The sequence below is a fragment of the Eptatretus burgeri genome, chromosome 3 (assembly GCF_056783735.1).
Source record: "Eptatretus burgeri isolate ZD-2024b chromosome 3, Ebu_testis_v1, whole genome shotgun sequence".
Classification (NCBI taxonomy): Eukaryota; Metazoa; Chordata; class Myxini; order Myxiniformes; family Myxinidae; genus Eptatretus; species Eptatretus burgeri.
Genome location: NC_140963.1, coordinates 63,974,350 through 64,000,811, shown reverse-complemented (window position 1 = coordinate 64,000,811; position 26,462 = coordinate 63,974,350). Strand labels below are relative to the sequence as shown.

The following is a 26,462-nucleotide window of genomic DNA, read 5'->3' as shown; positions in this document are numbered from 1 at the left end:
GCTTTGCAACCCATTTATAAACACGACAAACATCCACTTACTCAGGGAGTAGCCTGGGCCCTGGGGTGGGACCATGGCTAATACCAAGGTTAATAATCCCTCGTGTCTGCAGCAGGGGTCAATAAAACACTTGCACTGTGGCACGTGTGCAGTGGAAAATCATCATTCATCTTCCCTCCACTTGGACAAAGTTCCACATGGCCATCTCTGAGAAAAATGCGACACAGACAGACAAATATCTCTCTGACAGGATAGATAGAAGGACATCCAAAAAAAAATTTCTGAGTGAAGGATTTGAAAAATGAGGATTAAATGTGAAGAAGAGTGAAATGCTATTGTGGAACAAAGGAGTTTATTTTTAGAATTTGAAATTCCTGTGAAAGGGAAAAAAAACTTTTTTCAACCCGTGTATATTGTCAGAATAAAATTAAAAATTACAGGAAAAGGAACGAGCACACAAAGACCATTGCATGATTTTTCAGGGATGTTACATTGCTCTGGGCAAGACGACATGCATCACTGTCCCTTGTTGGAGGCATGGGGGCTGCAGTCCGAACGACAGATGAAATCACCAGGCATCACCAGGCTTGATTTCAACAAAGACCACAGAGTACAATGTGAAGAGAATGAATGAAACGAAACACAACGAAGAACAGCATGCAGTTTTCATTTCCACACGATCTTACAGTGTCAAGAGAAATTGAATTACAATAATTGGACAAACTCTTCTCTCTGGATATCATTTCCAAATCCTATTTTGTTGATTCCTGGTTTGTTGATCACTGAATTATTTTCAACAATCAAAACCCTTTGAAGAAACTGATAAACGATATTCCATTGAGAATGTTGAAAAATCAACTTTAAAAGAAAGCTCTTGTACATAATCTCCAAACCTTTCATGAAAGGTGATTATGAAGTGTCAGACTTGTAAAATGTATTATTATTATTATTATTATTATTATTATTATTATTATTATTATTAGGAAACAAGGCATGACACTGATGTGTCTGTGGAACAGTCATTGGTTGGTGTGTCCCATCGATTTCCTTCTCTTTCACAAAATTATCTCAATCCACAAAAGTCAAAAAATTAAATTCGATCTCAATTAGAATATAATGAAAAACAAAGCAACACAAACAACTGGAGATTTAGTTTGGGAACGAAGGCTCAGTGGAAGAGTTTCATCCACAGATGATTCGTACACCGAAACTGTGCTGAAGAGTCCCCAAAACACCGTTTTTATCATCTCTGAAGTCTCACTTGGAATCACGAACAAACTTTCACGAGTGATGAAAATTCTTCACAAAAATACCCAGAAAATGGTTGATTATTGTCAGGATTTACAAGGAATGGGCAGGATAGAAACAAATAAGGTCGTACGATACGTCGATGAAGTGATGGAATACTTTAATTATTGTTTCTGGAATTACACACATACAATCAGTAAGACAGAAACAAACAAGGTAATACAATATGTAGATGAAGTTATGGACAAAGTCAATGACCAAAAGGATTCCCTCGAGGAATCTGGGAATTTACTACATGGAAATGGTCCAAGTATGATTAAAGATGTTTCTTTGACCGGTTATAAAAACTGCAAATGTGATAAGAAACTGAGAATCATTCATTATCAGAGGATAAATTTGGCCGTTGATAAAGAGAACATTAAAGAAAGTAAAATTGTTAAGAGAGGGAGTGGAATGTTGTTGTTAACAAGAAACTCGGCTTCACTTCACTCACCCTAATTAACTTCACTGGAGGACAAAGTTCTCCCTAAACTTTGTCCGTCCTTTCAATTTCTCTGGGGTCATTGCATTGAAGTTTTCAGGTGGGGAGTTTGCTTTGGACAAACGACATTAATTCCCGAATTCTGGACAGATTTTCAGGTTAAAAATGTCCATTGGTATGACAACAGAGACGTTCAGAGAAACATTTCCTGCAGCAAGGGTATCTTTGAGCTGATTTAGCCCCAGGTTTGTGAAACGAGTGAGAAGGAAGATCTGCCTCATTCTGGGAATCGTTGACTGGTGCACGAGATGTTTGTGCATGAGAATCTCCCAATTTAGTTCTCAAAAGGGCTTTGCTGGAATATACTTCAGCTTCTTCTTTAAACATGTCGTCTCGTTCATCCTGTTCATGAATTGTCGACATTTTCACCTTTGAATCAAGATCTTTCTTCAACCCGTAACCATGGTCGTTTACCTGAAGTGAAAGGAACAAAATCATTTGATGGTTGAAGCCTCATCCAAACAGTCTCAGTAAATGAGCATTTGTTTAACTTAAGTAAAGGAATCAAGAACAAAAAAAAGAAAAACTTTCACAAAAACACCAGAAAAAGGAGCAAACGAAGAAACATTGAGAAATAAGAGTATTATTGAAATGAAGGACAAAATGTATTTGTTCAAACCGTTGGTGACTTGTTGGACAATCCCATCTACCCCGAGGGTTCACGCCGCTGCAAACCCTGATCCAAATCACTTATATATACGTTAAGGAGTCGACGTTTTGCCCCTTCCCACTCCTTCAGCACACTGCTGTCTCCACTCCCTTTTGTCGTCTCAGAGGCTTCATCAAGACTTTTTCCAGCAATGGTTTTGAACTGAGAGTTGGTTTCGGGCGGTTTTTCGGTAATCTTCTTCTTCTTCTTTCGGCTGCTCCCGTTAGGGGTCGCCACAGCGGATCATCCGTATGATCCGCATAGTGATTTGGCACGTTTTACGCCGGATGCCCTTCCTGACGCAAACCTGGTCGCCTCTTACGACAGAGGGATTTGGTACATCTATTTTAACCGGGGTATACACCGGCCCAGTATACTGGTACTCATTTCGCCGACCTCGGAAGGATGACAGGCTGAGTCAACCCCCTGGTGTATTAATTCAGTGGCCCAACGGGGCTTGAACTACGGACCTTTTGGATCCCAAGCCGCTGCCCTAACCACTGCGCCAACACCAGGCTCCTGGGCGGTTTTTCGGTAATATCAGTGCATTTTGCATTTGGAAAAATCTGAGATATATTTCGCTGCTTGTAGAATGCACTCACGATTAAATCACGAGCTTATTCTGATCACTCACGTCTGCATGTGAGATGTCAACAAGCTTCTGTTTGCATTTTTCAAAAACACTATAAAGCTCTATTTGATCATTAAATATTTCATTAACAGTTTGGCATGGTCCTGGTGCTCCAGTCAGTTACATTTGCACCTGTACAAGGGATCTGTCAGAGTTAAGCCATAAATAGTATCTCCACCGAAAAGTCAGTAATCGTAATTTAGGGCGGAATATGGTGAGGAGGCCTACTGGAGGACTTGTGGACAAAAAGGCACGTGGAAAGCATTTCCTTGTTTGAAATGGAGTCATCACAGGCCGTTTTGACAGACAGCAGGCCATGGTGGTGTCGTAAACTGTGCAGCGCCGGACAGCAGTGTGATTGTCTGGAAGGTGAAGATACTCAATGATAGTGGGCGGCCAATTTTAGGCTGTGTGCCGGAAGTCGGGTCCGAACAGAGTAAAAGCCGGCACCACACATGTGCATTGATAGATCGAGAGTGGTTGGACTGAAGTTGGGCTTCAAGAAGACTTTTTCATCGTCTGTCTGTCGCTGTGTGTCCTTATTTTGGGTCTACATTGTCAAGGCTCTCATGAGAGTGAACGCACATGCAAAACAAGGGGCATGAGACAAGAGGGGTGGGAGAGGGATGGGATGGGGGACACAAGATAGACAAGATGGATATTACAGGGACTTTCAGGGAAGCAGGGAGTTTGAAGAAGGGGGAGTTTGGGGTGGAAAAAATTTTAAGGGTGGAGTAGTTAACTTTCTCAATCTGTTTCTGTCTCCCTTTCCATCTCCTCTTTGACAGACGGTTTGAAAGAGTACAAAGGTATCTCCTCATCGCCATCTTCTTCTTGTTGCCGTCATCCTGCCCCGTGGTGCACGAGTCCTGTGCCATACCCACCTGCACAACAATACCATCGTGGTACTCAGAGATATGATTGTGCCTCCTCAATTCCCTGAATGCCCTTTTTGCTTCTGGTTTGATTCTGATATTTTGCTTCCAATGGCATGGTTTAGTTTTCTTATTTCCAAGTTTGATTGTGCTCTCTTTACTTCCACATTTGTGGTTGTCAATCACCAGATATGATCCATATATTTATCATGTCCTGTCCTCCCTTGTTCCCCGTATTAATTTCAAAGAAACCGTGATTTGTAAGAAACGTTTTCCCACCTTGTGCCTTCCAACAAGAGCAACCTCCAGTTTAGGTTTTATTGAACGATCCTTGGGTATTTGCGAATGGTTAATTGAACACAGTATACCTCGTTATAATCTGTTGAACACAGTGGCAATTTGGAGATCGTTTGGTCATTCGCAGAGGTCTTAGAACTGTGGCTCAGAGGGTCTATGTTAGCCTGACCTCAAGCATGATAGTACCAAAAAGGGAAGATAGGAACGTCACATGTTGCTACTTGAATTAACTCCATCGCTTACGATGCACAACGTGGGTGCAGATGCAAGAATATGACAATTATTGTGTTTTTTACTTTGGCTTATAAGTTACAGATCCACCAAATGAACGTTTATATTTGACTTAGAATCATAAATTACTCGACTTAGCAGTGCCTGACAACCCCTCACCACCCAAAATAAATCTCAAGGGGAAATGTTTTTTTAAAATGTGAATAAAACGACAGAGAAGGATGTAGATTCAGGGAGGGGTCGCTGATTCCAGATTGCTCGATATTACTTCAATAACACGAGTATGAGAAAAGACTAATGAACTTTCATCCAAATTGCAAGAAGACCTGCAAATAAGGAGAGATGAATGTGTTTGATGGGATTGATCCAGAGGAATCATGAACAATGGACTCAGGTGGGATCATCAGCGAGGTCAATCCAAAATTTAAATCTTCAGAACTGCAGATTATGTCATCATTTGGAGATTGTTTAAAATGTTGTTTCTTACCTGGATGGTTGTGGCACTTTGATGCTTTGTTTTCAAATCCTTCATGGCGCGATAACCTCTGTATCCTGATTGGATGGTGACGACTGCCCCTTCCTTTGCAGGGTCGCCCAGGAAGTGACGATTCATTCCACTTTTATGAAGTCCAGACCAAGACACCACATCAACATGAGGTCGAGATTTTTTCTTAGTGATGTTCAAACTCAAATCACGTGATGTGGTGCCACCATCATGTCCCACTCGAGGTTGAAAAACTTTATCCATCTGCACTCGTCGCTGGTCCTCAAGAGCTGAGTCTCGATCACATTTGGAACTTATACATGGACTGTGAGAACTCGTCCTGCTGGAATGTCCCTGAGAGCTCAGAGAGCTTGATTGAGAAGAGTGCACCTGGTTTGTAACTTTCGGATGGTTCCTCGTTTTGTATCCACAGTCGTTTGCCTGCTGAGAAAAGGATAAATTAAAATGGTGGGAGAAGCTTCATTCAACCAATCACAGTGGAGAAGGATTTGGATTAACAACATACGTGGAGATGGTTGTCAGAAGTAGTTACATTTTTTTTCAGCCATTCACAGCACATGGTTTCACAATCACGTGACAAGACAGGCATTGTGGGGATATGACTCAACAATCTAAGCTTTATACACATGATCTGATTCCAGGAGCTATTTCATTTTGAAAGTTGATTAAATAGAAGGAAAAGCACAAAGTAAAATATGGGACGTGAGTAATGTCAGAGAAAAATGAAAGATTTCTGTATTATAACCAACAGTGACCTGTTTGGAATTCCCATCTGAACCCAGGACTCATGAAGTGAGAAACTCATATTCAAATCCCGTACACTATTCTGGTTTGTTCCTGGTCTGATTAACATAAGTCTCATTCACAGAATGGTGATCTGGTGTGTTATTATGTCACGGAAGGCTTCTTGGTTAATGGTCAAGAAAGGCGGAAAAGGACAAAAATATATGTGCATGGAGGAAAGTCGGAGAGAGGAGTATCTTACTCTTCCTCAATCAAAATCATTTGTGGACAGGAGAGTGTGTGTGGCTGGCAGGATTGCCGCAGGGTACACACACTCGGGTCGAAGCTGTCTATCTTGGGTTTGAATCTCGGCCGAGCTAGAAGCTGTTGTCCTGGTGTTTCACAAGTCGGGTGAGTCATCAAAGTGTGTGCCTTCAGATGGTGGTTAAACAGGAATCCCATCTGCCAGTATTGGTTGCTGGATCTTAAAGTCCTTCCTGAAGAGAAGCTAAACTATCACAGGTAGCGTGGCCAAATCCAAATTCCTGCCCTAACTTCTGCTGGGAATGTAATAGCAAAGCACCTAGTGTATACCTTCCCTCGGAATATGCTTTCACAGCACCGAAGCTGTGCGAAGAGTATGGAACATCAGACATCAGAGAGAGACGGCCTGCAGATGCAAGCATTGAAACATCCGTAACACGATGATAGAGAGAGAGGGAAAGAGACAGAGACAGAGACAGAGACAGAGAGAGATATAGATCATAAAGCACGTGACCCCACAATGCTTGAAAAACAATGACATGGGCGTGGCCAACAAAAGGAAAACTTGATTGGTCATGATGATGTAAAATGCCATCATATTTTGCACAAGTATTGTTGAAGGGAAGGGTTTTAAATTGCTAAAAAGGTGATTTTGTGTTCTACAGCGTTTAAATATATCATGAAATTAAAATAAAGTAAAGATTTCAATGGTCGAAGAAAAAAAAATTCCAGCAATTTACCGCTGTTAACTCAGCGTCTTGAACACCACCCAGAATGAACACGTTACATCGTTGTTTGTGTCCTTTATGACATCCCAAGAACAATCAAGTTTCCTGTTTGGAATGATTTTCAATTTTGTTTCACTTACAAAAAGGAAAAAAAAATTATCTCACTCCTCTCTGCACATGTGTGATCAGGATGGATTCAGAGCCAAGGTACTGTTGGACTGCAGGTTTATTTTACACTTAATTTTCAAAATATAACATTCAATTTAAATCAAGTTGTTCCTCGATCATAAACTGACATTTGTGGACAGAAGGACAGACAGTGCTTAATCTCTGAATTGCTTCACCTCGCTGTTCGCTTTGTGTGCGTGGGGAAAATCTCGGAGGTCTTGAGTCGATTTTTATACAAACTGGAAAATAAGACCATTCACTTCGCTGATGGAAATACCAATCTTTGCCGTGATGGATCATCAATAGGGCAAGAACAAAAAGGAATCCTGGGAGTACGGGGATAACCAGCATCACAAGTTGGCATTTGCAGTTTCCTCACGTGTGCCCACGTACCCACACTAAAAAAACAATGTTTTCATCAGAAACCTTCCCAGGAGTTCCATGAATCCACCATATTTTGATGAATTGAAATCCGTTCTCAAGTTATAACAAGACAAACAAACAGACAGACAGACAGACACGGCTCCTATCATAACACAGATTACAAGGATACCTGTAAATTATCGAGAGATGAATGTGTTTCATGGGATTGAATTGGAGGAGTCATGAACAATGGACTCAGGTGGGATCAGCAGCGAGGTCAATCCAAAATTTAAATCTTCAGAACAGCAGATTATTTCATAGTTTGGAGATTGTTTAAAATGTTGTTTCTTACCTGGATGGTTGTGGCACTTTGATGCTTTGTTTTCAAATCCTTCCTGGCTCGATATCCTCTGTATCCTGATTGGATGGTGATGACTGCCCCTTCCGTGGCAGGGTCACCAAGGAAGTGACTATTCATCCCACTTGTCTCAAGCCAATGGGAAAACACCACATCAACATGACGTGGAGATGTTTTCTTGGTAATGTAAAAACTCAAATCACGTGATCTGGTGCCACCATCATGACCAACTCGAGGTTGAATTACTTTTCCCATCTGCACTTGTCGCTGGTGCTCAAGAGCTGAGTCTCGATCACATTTGGAACTTATACATGGACTGTGAGAACTCGTCCTGCTGGAATGTCCCTGAGAGCTCAGAGAGCTTGATTGAGAAGAGTGCACCTGGTTTGTAACTTTCGGATGGTTCCTCGTTTTGTATCCACGGTAGTTTGCCTGCAGAGAAAAGGACAAATTACAATGATGGGAGAAGCTTCATTCAACCAAACACAGTGGAGAAGGATTTGGATTAACATCATACGTGGAGATGGTTATCAGTGAGTAGTTAAATTTTTTTTCAGCCATTCACAGCACATGGTTTCACAATCACGTGACATGACAGGCACTGTGGGTCTATTTCTCAACAATCTAAGCTTTATACACATGATCTGATTCCAAGAGCTATATTCATTTTGAAAGTTGATTAATGATAAGGAAAAGCACAAAGTAAAATATGGGACGTGAGTAATGTCAGAGAAAAATGAAAGATTTCTGTATTATAACCAACAGTGACCTGTTTGGAATTCCCATCTGAACCCAGGACTCATGAAGTGAGAAACGCATATTCAAATCCCGTACACTATTCTGGTTTGTTCCTGGTCTGATTAACATAAGTATAATTCACAGAATGGTGATCTGGTGTGTTATGTCACGGAAGGCTTCTTGGTTGATGGTGAAGAAAGGCGGAAAAGGACAAAAATATATGTGCATGGAGGAAAGTAGGAGAGCGGAGTATCTTACTCTTCCTCATTCAAAATCATTTGTGGACAGGAGAGTGTATGTGGCTGGCAGGATAGCCGCAGGGTACACGCACTCGGGTCGAAGCTGTCTATCTTGGGTTTGAATCTCGGCCGAGCTATAAGCTGTTGTCCTGGTGTTTCAAAAGTCGGGTGAGTCATCAAAGTGTGTGCCTTCAGATGGAGGTTAAACAGGAATTCCATCTGACAGCATTGGTTGGTGGATCTTAAAGTCCTTCCTGAAGAGAAGCTGAGCTATCACTGGCAGCGTGGCCAAATACAAATTCCTGCCCGAACTTCTGCTGTGAATGTAATAGCAAACCACCAGTGTATACTTTGCCTCGGAATATGCTTTGACAGCACCGAAGCTGTGCGAAGAGTATGGAACATCAGACATCAGAGAGAGACGGCCTGAAGATGCAAGCATTGAAACATCCGTAACACGATGAGAGGGAGACGGAGACGGAGACAGATCATAAAACACGTGACCCCACAATGCTTGAAAAACAATGACATGGGCGGGGCCAACAAACAGCAAAATTGATTGGTCATGATGATGCAAAATGCCATCATATTTTGAACAAGTATTGTTAAAGGGAAGGCTTTGAAATTGCTAAAAAGGTGATTTTGTGTTCCACATTGTTTAAATGTATTGTTGCGGTTGAGGAAATTCACAAACCACCATTCAGGTCCCGTAGGTGAGATATCTCTGTAAGTACATGTGTAGTTAGCCCCAAACCCGTTTTTTAGAGGGAATAAATGTGATTCATTCGGGCTGCGACCCTTTGAGATAGCCGTTTTTCTGTTCTGTCTTTATTTTGAACCAACCACGTCTCAACCGCCATCACACAACAACCACCAACCACAACGCCGCTTCACAACAACAACAACAACGCCAACAGCCACGATCTTCACCTTCACAACTCGCTCCCGCAAACATCGCATCACCGCCATTCCAAACGGCGCCATGGCCATAAACCACCACCATAAACCCTCCACCACCTTCACCTCCTTCTGCGGCCATTCCCGCACCACCTGTGAGCACCGAGCGTTGGGCTGTCCTGGGCTCGTACAAGACGCGCGCCGAGCCGCGAGTGCAAAATGCGGCCTTTCCGAGGAGAATTCGGATCAGGAATGCTACACGCCCACTTCTGATCCGTCCAATCAGCAAGCGCGGGGCGGTTTGGCCCCGCCTCCAGGCGCGTCTGTGTGGAATCGAGATATGCAAATTCGAGGATCAGGGGAGATTCACGCCCCCTTTTCCTCCGTCCAATGGGCGAGCGTGGCTCCACCCCCGAGCTCGTACTGATCCGGAAATTTGCATATAGGTTCTCCTGCCGGCCTATAAAGCGCCGAGCACGGGGCGAATCTGGGCAGAGTCGGTTTGAGCAGAGTCGGGTTGGAGCGCGGAGTGGAGTCGGGAGGCGAGGGTGGCCAGGTGGTTTGCGGCAGTTGGCTGAGGAGAATTGGGGGAAGAGACCGAGGAACTCGGGTCTGAGGCAAGGAAGACGGCGGTCGGCGACGAGGTCGCAGTGGAATCGCTCGTCACGGGACCCAAGCAAGCCAGCTATACTGTTTCCCCCGAGCAGCAATAATTTCCCCCCCCCCCACCTTTTTCCCCCGCGCTGAGATAGTGCGAAAAGGGGGCCGCGTTCCCACCCCACTCCAAGGAGTGCCAACGAAACCCGCGAAGGAGCACGAAGTCGGGGCACCGCCACGCTGCCACATTTGCGGCTCATCACAAAGACACGGGTAGGATCCACCCGCTCTCGCGGACCTGACCGCTCTTTCAGGTCCCGCTCAAATATTGGCCCACAGGCCCCGTCTGCCCCCTTGTCTTTGAGGGTGGCCCTTTTCTTTTGTTCCTGTGTAAACGTGTGTGTGTGGCGCCAGTCTGGTGAAGTAAAACTGTGTGAGTCTTGCCGTGTGTACGCGCAGTCGGTTGAAGATCTGCATTGTTGTGTTTCTTTTGTTGCAATTGCTTTATGTGCATTCTGTTTAATTGTATATGTGTGCTCTCCGTGTGCCGCGGAATAAATGTGCATCATGTTGAACTGTTTTCCCGTTTCGCTTCGTCTTTTCTTCAATTGAATCTCCATCTTGCTTCACGTAAAGGGTTGGTAGTGGGTTTAATACGCCCGATAATAAATCGGAACCGTCGAGGCCGAAGATAACACCGCTCGGTTATCCCGATAGTACGGAATGGATCGCTTAAGTGGCCCGTGTCCGGAGTCGACCTGCGGCGAGGTGCGATCGCCCGGTCTACCCTCCGCGTGGGTACTTAGGTAGGTCGAGTTTGGCGAACAACCCTATCCCCCGCGGGGGGCCGATTGGCACGATCGAAGTGAGGCCGAAAGGCCCACCCATGACTAGCTCCCGGCGTTGGTCCGAGAGGATCATGACAGAATTGTCCATCCAGTGGGCGACGTGCCGCGATTCGAGTTACGTGGCCGTTCGCACGCCGGCGGGCGCGAATTCGCAACAATATCATGAAATTGAAATAAAGTAAAGATTAAAATGGTCGAAGAAAAAAAAATTCCAGCAATTTACCGCTGTTGACTCAGCGTCTTTGACAGCACCAGAATGAACACGTTCCATCGTTGTTTGTGTCCTTTATGACATCCTTAAAACCATCAAGTTTCCTGTTTGGAATGATTTTCAATTATGTTTCACTTCCAAAAGAGATAGAAAGAGGAAAAAAAATTATCTCACTCCTCTCTGCACATGTGTGATCAGGATGGATTCAGAGCCAAGGTACTGTTGGACTGCAGGTCTATTTTACACTTAATTTTCAAAATATAACATTCAATTTAAATCAAGTTGTTCCTCGATCATAAACTGATATTTGTGGACAGAAGGACAGACAGTGCTTAATCTCTCAATTGCTTAACCTCGCTGTTCGCTTTGTGTGCGTGGGGTCAATATCGGAGGTCCTGAGTCTATTTTTATACAAACTGGAATATAAGACCATTCACTTCGCTGATGGAAATCCCAATCTTTGCTGTGATGGATCATCAATAGGGCAAGAACAAAAAGGAATCCTGGGAATGCGGGGATAACCAGCATCACAAGTTGTCATTTGCAGTTTCCTCACATGTGCCCATGTACCCACACTAAAAAAAACAATGTTTTCATCACAAACCTTCCCAGGATTTCCCTGAATCCACCGTAGTTCGATTAATTGAAATCCGTTCTCAAGTTATAACAAGACAAACAAACAGACAGACAGACACGGCTCCTATCATAACACAGATTACAAGGATACCTGTAAATTATCGAGAGATTAATGTGTTTCATGGGATTGAATTGGAGGAATCATGAACAATGGACTCAGGTGGGATCACCAGCAAGGTCAATCCAAAATTTAAATCTTCAGAACTGCAGATTATTTCATAGTTTGGAGATGTTTAAAATGTTTCTAAAATGTTGTTTCTTACCTGGATGGTTGTGGCACTTTGATGCTTTGTTTTCAAATCCTTCCTGGCTCGATATCCTCTGTATCCTGATTGGATGGTGATGACTGCCCCTTCCGTGGCAGGGTCATCAAGGAAGTGACTATTCATCCCACTTGTCTCAAGCCAATGGGAAAACACTACATCAACATGACGTGGAGATGTTTTCTTGGTGATGTAAAAACTCAAATCACTTGATGTGGTGCTACCATCATGTCCCACTCGAGGTTGAAAAACTTTTTCCATCTGCACTCGTCGCTGGTCCTCAAGAGCTGAGTCTCGATCAAATTTGGAACTTATGCATGTACTGTGAGAACTCGTCCTGCTGGAATGTCCCTGAGAGCTCAGAGAGCTTGATTGAGAAGAGTGCACCTGGTTTGTAACTTTCGGATGGTTCCTCGTTTTGTATCCACAGTCGTTTGCCTGCAGAGAAAAGGATAAATTAAAATGGTGGGAGAAGCTTCATTCAACCAATCATAGCGGAGAAGGATTTGGATGAACATCATACGTGGAGATGGTTATCAGCGAGTAGATAAATATTTTTTCAGCCAATCACAGCACATGGTTCCACAATCACGTGACAAGACAGGCATTATGGGTCTATTTCTCAACAACCTAAGCTTTATACACATGATCTGATTCCAGGAGCTGTTTCATTTTGAAAGTTGATTAATGATAAGGAAAAGCACAAAGTAAAATATGGGACGTGAGTAATGTCAGAGAAAAATGAAAGATTTCTGTATTATAACCAACAGTGACCTGTTTGGAATTCCCATCTGAACCCAAGACTCATGAAGTGAGAAACCCATAGTCAAATCCCGTACACTATTCTGGTTTGTTCCTGGTCTGATTAACATAAGTATCATTCACAGAATGGTGATCTGGTGTGTTATTATGTCACGGAAGGCTTCTTGGTTAATGGTCAAGAAAGGCGGAAAAGGACAAAAATATATGTGCATGGAGGAAAGTGGGAGAGAGGAGTATCTTACTCTTCCTCATTCAAAATCATTTGTGGACAGGAGAGTGTATGTGGCTGGCAGGATAGCCGCAGGGTACACACACTCGGGTCGAAGCTGTCGATCTTGGGTTTGAATCTCGGCCGAGCTATAAGCTGTTGTCCTGGTGTTTCACAAGTCGGGTGAGTCATCAAAGTGTGTGCCTTCAGATGGAGGTTAAACAGGAATTCCATCTGCCAGCATTGGTTGGTGGATCTTAAAGTCCTTCCTGAAGAGAAGCTAAACTATCACTGGCAGCGTGGCCAAATCCAAATTCCTGCCCGAACTTCTGCTGTGAATGTAATAGCAAACCACCAGTGTATACTTTTCCTCGGAATATGCTTTCACAGCACCGAAAGAGGAAAAAAAATTATCTCACTCCTCTCTGCACATGTGTGATCAGGATGGATTCAGAGCCAAGGTACTGTTGGACTGCAGGTCTATTTTACACTTAATTTTCAAAATATAACATTCAATTTAAATCAAGTTGTTCCTCGATCATAAACTGATATTTGTGGACAGAAGGACAGACAGTGCTTAATCTCTCAATTGCTTAACCTCGCTGTTCGCTTTGTGTGCGTGGGGTCAATATCGGAGGTCCTGAGTCTATTTTTATACAAACTGGAATATAAGACCATTCACTTCGCTGATGGAAATCCCAATCTTTGCTGTGATGGATCATCAATAGGGCAAGAACAAAAAGGAATCCTGGGAATGCGGGGATAACCAGCATCACAAGTTGTCATTTGCAGTTTCCTCACATGTGCCCATGTACCCACACTAAAAAAAACAATGTTTTCATCACAAACCTTCCCAGGATTTCCCTGAATCCACCGTAGTTCGATTAATTGAAATCCGTTCTCAAGTTATAACAAGACAAACAAACAGACAGACAGACACGGCTCCTATCATAACACAGATTACAAGGATACCTGTAAATTATCGAGAGATTAATGTGTTTCATGGGATTGAATTGGAGGAATCATGAACAATGGACTCAGGTGGGATCACCAGCAAGGTCAATCCAAAATTTAAATCTTCAGAACTGCAGATTATTTCATAGTTTGGAGATGTTTAAAATGTTTCTAAAATGTTGTTTCTTACCTGGATGGTTGTGGCACTTTGATGCTTTGTTTTCAAATCCTTCCTGGCTCGATATCCTCTGTATCCTGATTGGATGGTGATGACTGCCCCTTCCGTGGCAGGGTCATCAAGGAAGTGACTATTCATCCCACTTGTCTCAAGCCAATGGGAAAACACTACATCAACATGACGTGGAGATGTTTTCTTGGTGATGTAAAAACTCAAATCACTTGATGTGGTGCTACCATCATGTCCCACTCGAGGTTGAAAAACTTTTTCCATCTGCACTCGTCGCTGGTCCTCAAGAGCTGAGTCTCGATCAAATTTGGAACTTATGCATGTACTGTGAGAACTCGTCCTGCTGGAATGTCCCTGAGAGCTCAGAGAGCTTGATTGAGAAGAGTGCACCTGGTTTGTAACTTTCGGATGGTTCCTCGTTTTGTATCCACAGTCGTTTGCCTGCAGAGAAAAGGATAAATTAAAATGGTGGGAGAAGCTTCATTCAACCAATCATAGCGGAGAAGGATTTGGATGAACATCATACGTGGAGATGGTTATCAGCGAGTAGATAAATATTTTTTCAGCCAATCACAGCACATGGTTCCACAATCACGTGACAAGACAGGCATTATGGGTCTATTTCTCAACAACCTAAGCTTTATACACATGATCTGATTCCAGGAGCTGTTTCATTTTGAAAGTTGATTAATGATAAGGAAAAGCACAAAGTAAAATATGGGACGTGAGTAATGTCAGAGAAAAATGAAAGATTTCTGTATTATAACCAACAGTGACCTGTTTGGAATTCCCATCTGAACCCAAGACTCATGAAGTGAGAAACCCATAGTCAAATCCCGTACACTATTCTGGTTTGTTCCTGGTCTGATTAACATAAGTATCATTCACAGAATGGTGATCTGGTGTGTTATTATGTCACGGAAGGCTTCTTGGTTAATGGTCAAGAAAGGCGGAAAAGGACAAAAATATATGTGCATGGAGGAAAGTGGGAGAGAGGAGTATCTTACTCTTCCTCATTCAAAATCATTTGTGGACAGGAGAGTGTATGTGGCTGGCAGGATAGCCGCAGGGTACACACACTCGGGTCGAAGCTGTCGATCTTGGGTTTGAATCTCGGCCGAGCTATAAGCTGTTGTCCTGGTGTTTCACAAGTCGGGTGAGTCATCAAAGTGTGTGCCTTCAGATGGAGGTTAAACAGGAATTCCATCTGCCAGCATTGGTTGGTGGATCTTAAAGTCCTTCCTGAAGAGAAGCTAAACTATCACTGGCAGCGTGGCCAAATCCAAATTCCTGCCCGAACTTCTGCTGTGAATGTAATAGCAAACCACCAGTGTATACTTTTCCTCGGAATATGCTTTCACAGCACCGAAAGAGGAAAAAAAATATCTCACTCCTCTCTGCACATGTGTGATCAGGATGGATTCAGAGCCAAGGTACTGTTGGACTGCAGGTCTATTTTACACTTAATTTTCAAAATATAACATTCAATTTAAATCAAGTTGTTCCTCGATCATAAACTGATATTTGTGGAAAGGACAAACAGTGCTTAATCTCTCAATTGCTTAACCTCGCTGTTCGCTTTGTGTGCGTGGGGTAAATATCGGAGGTCCTGAGTCTATTTTTATATAAACTAGAAGATAAGACCATTCACTTCGCTGATGGAAATACCAATCTTTGCTGTGATGGATCATCAATAGGGCAAGAACAAAAAGGAATCCTGGGAGTGCGGGGATAACCAGCATCACAAGTTGGCATTTGCAGTTTCCTCACGTGTGCCCACGTACCCACACTAAAAAAACAATGTTTTCATCACAAACCTTCCCAGGAGTTCCATGAATCCACCGTAGTTCGATGAATTTAAATCCGTTCTCAAGTTATCACAAGACAAACAAACAGACAGACAGACAGACACGGCTCCTATCATAACACAGATTGCAAGGATACCTGTAAATTATCGAGAGATGAATGTGTTTCATGGGATTGAATTGGAGGAATCATGAACAATGGACTCAGGTGGGATCACCAGCGAGGTCAATCCAAAATTTAAATCTTCAGAACTGCAGATTATTTCATAGTTTGGAGATGTTTAAGATGTTTCTAAAATGTTGTTTCTTACCTGGATGGTTGTGGCACTTTGATGCTTTGTTTTCAAATCCTTCCTGGCTCGATATCCTCTGTATCCTGATTGGATGGTGATGACTGCCCCTTCCGTTGCAGGGTCACCAAGGAAATGACTATTCATGCCACTTGTCTCAAGCCAATGGGAAAACACCACATCAACATGACGTGGAGATGTTTTCTTGGTGATGCTCAAACTCAAATCACGTGATCTGGTGCCACCATCATGACCAACTCGAGGTTGAATTACTTTTCCCATCTGCACTCGTCGCTGGTGCTCAAGAGCTGAGTCTAGATCACATTTGGGACTAGTACATGGACTGTGAGAACTCGTCCTGCTGGAATGTCCCTGAGAGCTCAGAGAGCTTGATTGAGAAGAGTGCACCTGGAATGTAACTTTCAGATGGTTCTTCGTTTTGTATCCACAGTCGTTTGCCTGCAGAGAAAAGGATAAATTTAAATGATGGGAGAAGCTTCATTCAACCAAACACAGTGGAGAAGGATTTGGATTCACATCACGTGGAGATGGTTATCAGTTCGAAGTTAAATTTTTTTTTTAGTCATTCACAGCACATGGTTCCACAATCACGTGTCAAGACAGGCATTGTGGGTATATTTCTCAACAATCGAAGCTTTATACACATAATCTGATTCCAGGAGCGATATTCATTTTAAAAGTTGATTGATGACAAAGAAAAGCACAAAGAAAAATATGGGATATGAGTAATGTTGGAGAAAAATGAAAGATTTCGATATTATAACCAACAGTGACCTGTTTGGAATTCCCATCTGAATCCAGGACTCATGAAGTGAGACCCCATATTCAAATGCCGAACACTATTCTGGTTTGTTCCTGGTCTGATTAACATGAGTATCATTCACAGAATGGTGATCTCGTGTATTATGATGTCACGGAAGGCTTCTTGGTTAATTGGTAGAGCAGGAACTTTTAAAATGGAAATGTTCAAGAAAGGTGGAAAAGGTCCAATAAATATGTGCATTGAGGAAAGTCGGAGAGAGGGGTATCTCACTCGTCTCACTCAAAATCATTTGTGGACAGGAGAGTGGACATGGCTGGCAGGATAGCCGCAGGGTACACACACTCGCGTCAAAGCTGTCTATCCTGGGAAAATGCTTTGACAGAACCAATGCTCTGCGAAGGAGATGGAACACCAGACATCAGAGAGAGAGACGGCTGACACATGCAAGCATTGAAACATCCCTAACATGATGAGAGATAGAGATAGAGATAGAGATAGAGATAGAGAGATCATAAAACACGTGACCCCACAATGCTTGAGAAACAACGACATGGGCGGGGTCAACAAACGGCATAATTGATTGGTCATGATGATGAACAATGCCCTCATATTTTGTCCAGGTATTGATCAAAGGAAGGGTTTGAAATTGCTAAAAAGGCAATTTTGTGTTCTGCAGTGTTTAAATATCTATCTATAATTCCAGCAATGTGTGTGTGTGTGTGTGTGTGTGTGTGTGTGTGTGTGTGTGTGTGTGTGTGTGTGTGTGTGTGTGTGTGTGTGTGTGTGTCTGTGTGTGTGTGTGTGTGTGTGTGTGTGTGTGTGTGTGTGTGTGTGTGTGTGTGTGTGACCGCTGTTTCTCGACAACCACTGGTCTGATCTAATTCAAACTTGCCAGGTATATTGCTAAGGAGCCGAGTATGTGCCTTTTCAAGGTTTGATATTAATCGGACAAGTGCTTCCCGAGTTATGGCCATTTATTTACCACACCAATGATAAGACACGTTGCTGCATCGGCGTGGCTGCGTAGGCCGGTGCGTGGCCGGCCGACGATGACGTCACGTGCCGTGCCGGTTACGATGGGGATCAGTGCCTTAGTTACCGTGGTGTCAGAGTGGCAATGGTCAATGGCAGCAAATATCATGGCAAGTAAAGACATGGAGGTAAACTTGATTTCAATTTGGATTTTATTTAACTCTGTGTGTGTGTGTAAGTATCACAGCAGTTGTAACTTCAATGCAAGCGATAATTCGTGGAATGCATGTGAACATTCCGTACGGGCAGGCACCACTTCCGGATAGTGATGACTTAATGTGTTCTCATAATTTCCTGATTTCTCATGCGCATTTATGGATAAACACCCAATCCAGTCGTCATTTCGGAAAAGGAACGAGAGCGAAGGAACGGCCTGTGTGGTTATTTGAAAGTTTTTTGTTGTTGTTTTTTGGGTGGTTTGCACGTACGGCCACGCACGTACGGGCACGCGAGAGCGAAGGAATGGCCTGTGTGGTTGTTTCTTCTGGCTCGCGGTTTGAAAGATTTTATTTATTTTTCATTGCATGTCCGGCCACGCACGTACAGGCACGTACCAGTATCATTAAATTTAAATAAAATAAAGATTTCAAAGGTCGAAGAAAAACAAGCTCAAATGAGCTAAGATTCTCGTCCTCTTAATGATGACGTCATGAAAACGAATATGATATCATTGTGATGTATCAGGTTTGCGATAAATTATCAGTGCTAATGCTCGGCTTGATTCCCACAAACAAAATTCAAACAGCTTGCCTAGTTTCGGAGATAATGGTATGGGCGATTTCCATTCGTGGCGATATTATGACGTCAACTTTTTTCCAGGAAGAATTTCCAAAATCGGAGATGTTTACTGCCTGCGTGTGGGCTTTCTGCATAGACATGGCAAGTTTCACGAAGATCCGATGAAAACTCTGGGTTGTGAAACAAAAAATGTCAAGAAATAGGAATGACGTCATAAAAATTGATATGACGTCATAGTGATGATTCATATGTGCGGTAATTCATCTCTGCTAATGCCCTGCTAATTCCCGCAAAGAGAATTCAAAAGGCTTGCTAGTTTTGTCGATAATTTTTTAGGCGATTTCCATTAGCGGAGATATTTTGACGTTATAACTTTTTTCAGGGAGGAATTTTCAAATTCGGAGATGGTTACTGTCTGCGCAGGGTATTTTTACATTTCTATGCCAAGTTTCAGGAAGTTTCGATGAAAACTGTAGGCTGTGAAACAAAAAAGTCCATAAGAAGAAGATGAAGAACAACAACGTGAGTAAGACTTCGAGATCCTACACGAGGATCTAAAAATTTCGAGGAATTTACCGCTGTTGACTCAGCGTCTTTAACACCACCTGAATGAACACGTTACATTGTTTTTGTGTCCTTTGTGACATCCTTAAAACCATCAAGTTCCCTGTTTGGAATGATTTTCAATTTTGTTTCACTTCCAAAGAGGGAGAAAGAGGAAAAAATTCTCACTCCTCTCTACACAGGTGTGATCAGGACAGATTCAGAGCCAATGTACTGTTGGACTGCAGGTCTATTTTACAGCATGTTCAAAATCTAACATTGAATTTAAATCAAGTTGTTCCTCGATCATAAACTGACATTTGTGGACAGAAGGACAGACAGTGCTTAATCTCTCAATTGCTTAACCTCGCCGTTCACTTTGTGTGCGTGGGGAAAATATCGGAGGTTCTGAGTCGATTTTTATACAAACTAGAATCTAAGACCCTTCACTTCGCTGATGAAAATACCAATCTTTGCTGTGATGGATCATCAATAGGGCAGGAAGAAAAAGGAATCTTGGGAGTGCGAGGATAACCTGCGTCACAAGTTGTTGTTTGCAGTTTCCCCACGTGTGCCCATAAAAAAAATTTTCATCACAAACCTTCCCAGGACTTCCCTGAATCCACCATAGTTCGATTAATTGAAATCCGTTCTCAAGTTATAACAAGACAAACAAACAGGCAGAGAGACAGACACGGCTCCTATCATAACACAGATTACAAGGATACCTGTAAATATTGAGAGATTAATGTGTTTGATGGGATTGAACTGGAGGAATCATGAACAATGGACTCAGGTGGGATCACCAGCGAGGTCAAACCAAAATTTAAATCTTCAGAACTGCAGATTATTTCATAGTTTCGACATTGTTTAAAATGTTGTTTCTTACCTGGATGGATGTCGCACTTTGATGCTTTGTTTTCAAATCCTTCCTGGCTCGATATCCTCGGTATCCTGATTGGATGGTGATGACTGCCCCTTCCGTGGCAGAGTCACCAAGGAAGTGACTATTCATCCCACTTGTCTCAAGCCAATGGGAAAACACCACATCAACATGACGTGGAGATGTTTTCTTGGTGATGTTTAGACTTAAATCACGTGATGTGGTGCCACCATCATGACCAACTCGAGGTTGAATTACTTTTCCCATCTGCACTCGTCGCTGGTGCTCAAGAGCTGAGTCTCGATCACATTTGGGACTTGTACATGGACTGAGAGAACTCGTCCTGGTGGAATGTCCCTGATAGCTCGGAGAACTTGATTGTGAGGAATGCACCTGGTTTGTAAATTTGTTTCCTGTTGATTCGGACTGAAAAGAAACCATGTCATTTCCATCACAGAGGTTCTTCAGATGCTTCCTCGTTTGGTAACCACGGTCGTTTGCCTGCAGAAAAAAGGTCAAATTACAATGATGGGAGAAGGTTCATTCAACCAGTCACAGTGGATGAGAGTCCAGATTCACATCGGTTGGAGATGGTTATCAGTTTATGGTTAAGTTAATATATTTTGTAGCCATTCACAACACATGGATCGACAATTGGTGAAAATAATTATGCATGGGTTTTTTTTAATTATCTGAGCGCCACTCCTTCATGCCCAACACATGATTGGATTCCAGGAATTATTCTTTTATTGAGGTTTGAGCAACAAAGAAAAGCAAAAACAACTCGAACAGTACTCGGGAGACCCCAGACATACGCCAGGTGGAACAGTTTATGTTTTAGATCCCACTGATAGGTCGGATCTCGATCCATAACTTCCACAATATAATTGGCTTGTTCTTGTCACCTCCTCACCTCATCCACCAAGTTTTGTCTGACTCCGTCCACAACGTTTTGAGATGTCGTGCTATGTATCGTTTTTAGCCCGATCACTCACTTGTGAGGAATCAATCAAAAAATTATCGCATCCGGATCTTCACCAAAATATAATCATCGCTGATACTCGAAACAAATGACAAAATCCTGCCTTGACAGTGTCGCGAGTGGTCTCCTCTGTTTGGAGGTTCCTTGACACCAGGTTACACTGCTTGCGATCTTGAGTGTAGTTGCTGTCTGGGCAGCAGTATTTGCACTGTCCACAAATTGATGAGGTACTTTGGACATTTCAGGTGAATGACTGTCTTTGGATGTGAAATGGCAACACCAGGTGATTGTCGACTCATCTGAAATGATTTTTTCCCCACTCATGGGAAATATTGTCATTGTGAGTGACAGTTAGAATAATTTTTGAATTTTTCGACATCTCACACTCAGCAGGGCATTTCCCACAGAGGAATTTCCTCCTCCCCATCGATGTCAACCTTTGGGGCTTGCCCATGTTCTGTCCTTGTAAATGCTGAATGCCAAGCGAGGAAGCAGCACGCACCATTTTTAAATCTGTGGTTTCACTCGGCTGGGGTTTTAACAGCCGACCTCTCAGACTCAGTGCGGACGCTCCAGCCATCACACCAATCGAGTTTCAAATCCCAGTTCAATTTGCCAATCTCCCTGAATATTTCTTCTGTCCAAGTCTGTCTATCCATTTCCTTTGTACACATCCACTATACCATCTGAGGTTCTTCGAGTACACAATGAGTGCATTGTTGTCAACTTGCACAAAACAAGGATATCAGGGACCCACGATGATGCAACCTTGACCTCATGATCATGAAGCTTGCACTCAATCATGTGAAGCAGGAAGTGAGAAGATGAAGACATCAATGGACTTTTTCCTGAATTCCATGGACAGTCGTACACAATGGACAAATCACAATTACGTATGGCTCAAACTTATCACCAAATTTGCTGATCCATGTTGTAAGAACAAACCATCCCAAAATGTAAACCTGGTGTATTTCTATCCATTTCATATCTCGAGGGTTGTTGAACAGAAAATGCATAAAGTGGTGCTCTTACCTGAATAATTGTGTCACTTTCGTGCTGTTTTTGGAACTCATTCCCGATGACGTGGTCCTTGTATGATGCTCGAATAGCACCGACTTCACCATTGTTTACGGAACCTGGCAAGACGCTCTTCTTCATCCCTGTTCCACACGAGTCGTCGGTCACGAGGTAAACCATGATTGGGATGACAGCATTTATCAGCCCAACGTGGCTGTTGAATTTGGAATGAGGGTTTTTCAGCGATTCCTTCATTTTGAATTGAATATTTGCATTCTTTTTCTTTATGAATGCTCGAGCATTTCCTTGCTGCAAATGGTTCACCAATCTGTATGGAGATACCGGTGATACTCGATGGTTCAAGATCTTGTCAGACCGGTGATAATATCCGTTGTTGAGGTCATTCTGCAACTGGGATTGCCCAAGAGGCAGTGTGCTTGCCGTGTCGTTCAGGCTTCCCTTGTTCTGCTGCTCATGACGTCTTCCGTGTCGGCAGGAACAATGGCACAGCATAACATTCCGTTTGTTTTTGTGCCATGCTTGAATATGCTGTCGTTGATTCATCAAGCAATGCCAGTCTGTTTGGGAGAGTTGAGGGTGTGGGGTGGGGCAGTGGAACCATGGCCATGTGATTGAGTAAAACATATTAATGTAGTTATTGTCATTAATGGAAAGTGAATCCAATTCCAAGGCAATTACAGGAGGTTTAACTTACTGTGGGTCTGTTGCCAACATCTCCTGTCCTCACGAATCTTCTTGAAAGCAAGAAATGTCTGCAAGACACAGAGCAGCAACAACAATACAATTTAAAACAATGATTCTCACTTCCTGTGACTTCCATCAAATTCTGCACATTCTAAACAAGGAATCAGGGAAAAGGGTATTTCACTTGTTCAGTTTGCATCGTTTCCACATTCCATTCTGTATTCAAGCAACTCATTTTGTCCTGTTGGCTTTTCTCTACAGCAACACACTTGTGTGTCTGTCCATCCATCCGCCCGTGTGTAACTCCACTTTCCACCCATTGGTTGGACAGCTGGTCGGACTCCATCCACAATTGTAACCTGTATAATCATACGGCTGCCATGTTCATCCGATGCCAAGCCAAATATGCCGTCGGAGCTGTCATCGTTCACAATCGCCATGCCCTCTCGATAAGTTTTCCCTTCGATGTGAAATAACCAAAGTGACTGTTTCAAGGATCATCAAGTATCGAAAGGTTGGAGCCATTCTGCATCACCGTGCCGTGTGAACTCCACACAACATGAAGGCCACACTATGTAGAGCCCTCAGTCTTCAGTCCTTAGGCTTCAGGCATCTGGTGACAGCCTATGTGCCAGTGTAATTGGAATCTATCCGAGCTGTATAACCACAATGTATAATATAGACACATCCACAGTGTCCATTGTAATTGGAATCTAACCGAGCTATATAACAACTATGTATTATATAGACACATCCACAGTGTCCATTGTAATTGGAATCTAACCGAGCTATATAACCACTATGTATTATATAGACACATCCACAGTGTCCATTGTAATTGGAATCTAACCGAGCTATATAACCACAATGTATTATATAGACACATCCACAGTGTCCATTGGAATTGGAATCGAACCGAGCTATATAACCACGATGTATTATATAGACACATCCACAGTGTCCATTGTAATTGGAATCTATCCGAGCTATATAACCACAATGTAGTATATCGACACATCCACAGTGTCCATTGGAATTGGAATCGAACCGAGCTATATAACCACGATGTATTATATAGACACATCCACAGTGTCCATTGTCATTGGAATCTAACCGAGCTATATAACCACAATGTATTATATAGACACATCCACAGTGTCCATTGGAATTGGAATCGAACCGAGCTATATAACCACGATGTATTATATAGACACATCCACAGTGTCCATTGTAATTGGAATCTATCCGAGCTATATAACCACAATGTATTATATAGACACATCCACAGTGTCCATTGGAATTGGAATCGAACCGAGCTAAATAACCACGATGTATTATATAGACACATCCACAGTGTCCATTGTAATTGGAATCTATCCGAGCTATATAACCACGATGTATTATATAGACACATCCACAGTGTCCATTGTAATTGGAATCTATCCGAGCTATATAACCACGATGTATTATATAGACACATCCACAGTGTCCATTGTAATTGGAATCTAACCGAGCTATATAACCACCATGTATTATATAGACACATCCACAGTGTCCATTGTAATTTGAATCTTACCGAGCTATATAACCACAATGTATTATATAGACACATCCACAGTGTCCATTGTAATTGGAATCTAACCGAGCTATAGAACCACAATGTATTATATAGACACATCCACAGTATTTTTTTTGTCTACTTTGTCGAGGCTCGTATGAGAGCGAACACACAACGCACATCAAGGGGGGCATGAGACAAGAGGGGAGGGAGTGGGAAGGACAAAATAGTGGGAACAGAGACATTTGGAGATCTGTGGAAGGGAGAGGGATGGGATGGGGAGCATGGGGAATAGAAGATTGACATTACAGGGACTTTCAGGAAGGAAAGAGGGAATTTGAAGGAGGTGGGCTTAGGTGGATTATCGGGGGTAGAAAAGATCGAGGATTTGGATGGGGGATGATAAGAGGTGGTGGTGAACAGCTGTTTTGAAGGCCTGGAGGGAAGAATGGGAATGAATAGAGCGAGGGAGTTTATTCAAAGGCGGGAAAAAAGAGGAATGAAAGAGGGAACGTGAGCAGTGATTCGTGATTTTGGTAGTTCTACCAGAAGGGGTTGTTGGCGGACCTTGAGCGCCCTGCGGAAATGTGGTGGGGACAAATTGCAGAGAGAGCAGGGGGGGCGAGGCTGGAGAGGAGAGGGTAGAAGACAGAAAGACCACCGACCAACCTGTGGTGATTGAGTGAGAGGCCCAAAGACTCAGCCTCATTGCGGGAGATGCCAATGATCCGAAATGCCTTGGTTTCTACAGCGTGAAGCCGAGAAAGGTGGGAGGCAGTAGCACCAGCCCAGAGGGGAGAGCAGCACTCCATCAGGCTGCGGACAAAACTTTGTAAGTGCTCAGGAGCTCAGGTGGGCCGAAGAAGGACCTTGCACGATGGAGGATTCCCAGTCGGCGACTGGCTTTGGAGGCGAGGTTTGAAACGTGGCTTTCCCAGGAAAGGTCATGGCAGATAGTGAGACCCAGAAGCTTGAAAGAAAGGACTTCTTCCAGAGGATTGTTAAGAAATTGGATGGGGGGGGGGGGTTCTAAACGGTCCTTTCTAAGAGACATTGTGAGAGTGTGAGATTTGTCCGGATTGAAAGACATGTTCCACGTGTTGGACCAGTTGTGATTTTATCCAGATCTCCAGTGAGCGAACAAGCTGCTGCTTGCCGGTCTGAGGGATGACCGATGATACGGCTGAGGGTGGAGTCATCAGCAAAGAGATATGGAGGATTTTCCAGAGAGTCGGAGAGACCACTGATGAAAACCAGAAAAAGAACAGGGTCCAGAACGCTACCTTGAGGACCTCCAGCCTGGACAGGAAGGGGGGATGAAAGAACTCCATTTACGGCCACACGTTGACTGCGACAGGAAAGGAAGTCTGTGAGCCATGAGTGGAGATGGCCTTGACTTTGACAAAATAATATTAAATTATATTAATATTATTAAATAATTTGGTAAATTCCTGTGGAGAAATGGAGTATTTTTGCTTCGCTCGACGTTTCGAGTTCGTTTTAACTTCGATTTTAATTTTGTCTTTGGTTTTTGCAATCGCTTAGGACGCTTAACACTCAGATGTCAAAATTTGGTAAAAATCGGATGTTTTGGAGACGTTTTGAGATTGTATAAAAATATTTCACCCGCCGCGTCACGGCTCGTCACGTGGCGCAGCGCGCTCGAGCAGACGCGTCGTTGAGTCATGTAAAGGTTTTGCGTGTGCGCGCTGATGTCATCGTGCTCGCCCCAGCGTCCTTTCGAGTTGTGGGGGCATCGAGTGTGATCTTTACATTCCGTTAATCCGCGGTAACTCGAGCTAAAAGAAGCTACCAATGTCAAATTAGACCACGTGATTCAGGAGGATTATGGCTAGCGCTGATTAGATTTTGGTCAAAATCGGTCAAAGGTCAAGCTCACAGTGAGGTCAAACATTTAATTTTTCATGGTTTGGTACAGAATCATCCTATAAACTTCTGGTTTGCGTCGCTACCTTCTCAAGAGACAGCTTTTATGAGACAAGG

General features: G+C 43.1%; 2 protein-coding genes and 1 long non-coding RNA gene across 4 annotated transcripts in view; 1 reads left to right on the top strand and 2 right to left on the bottom strand.

Moving 5' to 3' along the window:
• The window catches only part of LOC147030064 (uncharacterized), a 73,516-nt gene that overhangs the window by 1,822 nt on the left and 45,232 nt on the right, over window positions 1-26,462 (top strand). For both annotated transcript variants that reach the window (XR_015056215.1, XR_015056216.1), the window contains exon 3: window positions 3,858-3,974. This is a non-coding gene — a long non-coding RNA (uncharacterized LOC147030064). The remainder of the gene's footprint in view (window positions 1-3,857; window positions 3,975-26,462) is intronic.
• On the bottom strand, window positions 7,438-16,363 carry LOC147030066 (uncharacterized). Its single transcript, XM_085872024.1, has 4 exons — window positions 16,238-16,363; window positions 14,125-14,562; window positions 12,011-12,448; window positions 7,438-8,013 (listed from the first exon to the last, which is right to left on the bottom strand). Exons 1-4 carry the CDS (start codon window positions 16,361-16,363, stop codon window positions 7,534-7,536), a joined length of 1,482 nt encoding a protein of 493 aa, XP_085728150.1. The 3' UTR covers window positions 7,438-7,533.
• The window catches only part of LOC147030065 (uncharacterized), a 17,435-nt gene continuing 7,520 nt past the window's right edge, over window positions 16,548-26,462 (bottom strand). The window contains exons 7-11 of the mRNA XM_085872023.1: window positions 22,911-22,968; window positions 22,211-22,773; window positions 20,203-20,697; window positions 20,042-20,081; window positions 16,548-16,675 (exon numbers count right to left, since the gene is read on the bottom strand). Coding sequence (XP_085728149.1) covers window positions 16,548-16,675; window positions 20,042-20,081; window positions 20,203-20,697; window positions 22,211-22,773; window positions 22,911-22,968 — 1,284 coding nt within the window. The remainder of the gene's footprint in view (window positions 16,676-20,041; window positions 20,082-20,202; window positions 20,698-22,210; window positions 22,774-22,910; window positions 22,969-26,462) is intronic.